Source organism: Fukomys damarensis, unplaced genomic scaffold, assembly GCF_012274545.1.
Source record: "Fukomys damarensis isolate Sample0158 unplaced genomic scaffold, DMR_v1.0_HiC HiC_scaffold_37, whole genome shotgun sequence".
NCBI lineage: Eukaryota > Metazoa > Chordata > Mammalia > Rodentia > Bathyergidae > Fukomys > Fukomys damarensis.
The window spans coordinates 1,950,732-1,951,678 of NW_022900949.1; the positions used below are offsets into that span (position 1 = coordinate 1,950,732).

General features: G+C 67.9%; 2 protein-coding genes across 2 annotated transcripts in view; one reads left to right on the forward strand and one right to left on the reverse strand.

The window, feature by feature from the left end:
- Nucleotides 1–663, reverse strand: part of Crlf1 (cytokine receptor like factor 1) — a 14,317-nt gene extending 13,654 nt beyond the window's left edge. Inside the window, exon 1 of the mRNA XM_010606539.2 lies at nt 512–663. Coding sequence (XP_010604841.2) covers nt 512–663 — 152 coding nt within the window. The remainder of the gene's footprint in view (nt 1–511) is intronic.
- Nucleotides 664–695: 32 nt separating this feature from the next.
- Tmem59l (transmembrane protein 59 like) overlaps nt 696–947 on the forward strand; it is a 4,761-nt gene continuing 4,509 nt past the window's right edge. The window contains exon 1 of the mRNA XM_010606541.1: nt 696–921. Coding sequence (XP_010604843.1) covers nt 696–921 — 226 coding nt within the window. The remainder of the gene's footprint in view (nt 922–947) is intronic.

Genomic DNA, 947 nt, shown 5'->3' on the forward strand with positions numbered 1-947 from the left:
GGCTGTCGCCCGTCTGCGGGGGCGGGGCGTCGAGGGGACACGCGGCCTCTAAGGCACCTGCGCTGGTCCAGCAGCCAGGCCTGGACGTCTGTCCAGAAGACCGGGGTTTAGAGGGACGTCCCCACGTCCACGCCTGAAGGAGAGGCAGCTAGGAGGTTCCTGATTTCGAGGTCTTGAAGCCATAGTGTCACACGGGAGTGGTACTGAGGGCTAGAGGAGTGAGTCCCTGTTGGCCCCAATTTTCCTACGACAACTGGGAACTTTAACAGCCCCGTGAGCCCCTCTGTGTCCTTCCCATAAAGGCCCCGGCGAGGGAATGGGGGCAAGGGACTGGTTCTCCCAGGCTCCTGCATCCGGCCTGAGCCAGAGGAAGGCGGCTGGTGGGGGGCCGTGGAGAGGCTCAGGTTTCCCGGAGGGGACAGCGACAGCGCACGGGTTGCTGCCCCTCTGGCCTGGGTACCAAGGGAGATAGTGCCAGTTCTGAGGGACCCGGGCGCCCCGAACTCTTCACCTGCACTCTCTGCCGGGTGTCGGCTGCACCGCCCATTCTTCCTCCTCCTGCTCCTGCTCCTCCCCGTCTGGCGCCGCCTCCCGGGACCCCCGTGCCCAGGTCCCCGCTGCCTGGCCCTCCTGACGCCCTTGACCCGTGGGTCCAGAGCCCATCCCGCTGTCCCGTGGCTTCTAGCGCGAAAGCGATGCCCGGCCGCTGGGGACCGGGAAGGTACAAGGGACCCCAGACCCGCCCATTCTTCCTCCTCCTGCTCCTGCTCCTCCCCGTCTGGCGCCGCCTCCCGGGACCCCCGTGCCCAGGTCCCCGCTGCCTGGCCCTCCTGACGCCCTTGACCCGTGGGTCCAGAGCCCATCCCGCTGTCCCGTGGCTTCTAGCGCGAAAGCGATGCCCGGCCGCTGGGGACCGGGAAGGTACAAGGGACCCCAGACCCCAGACC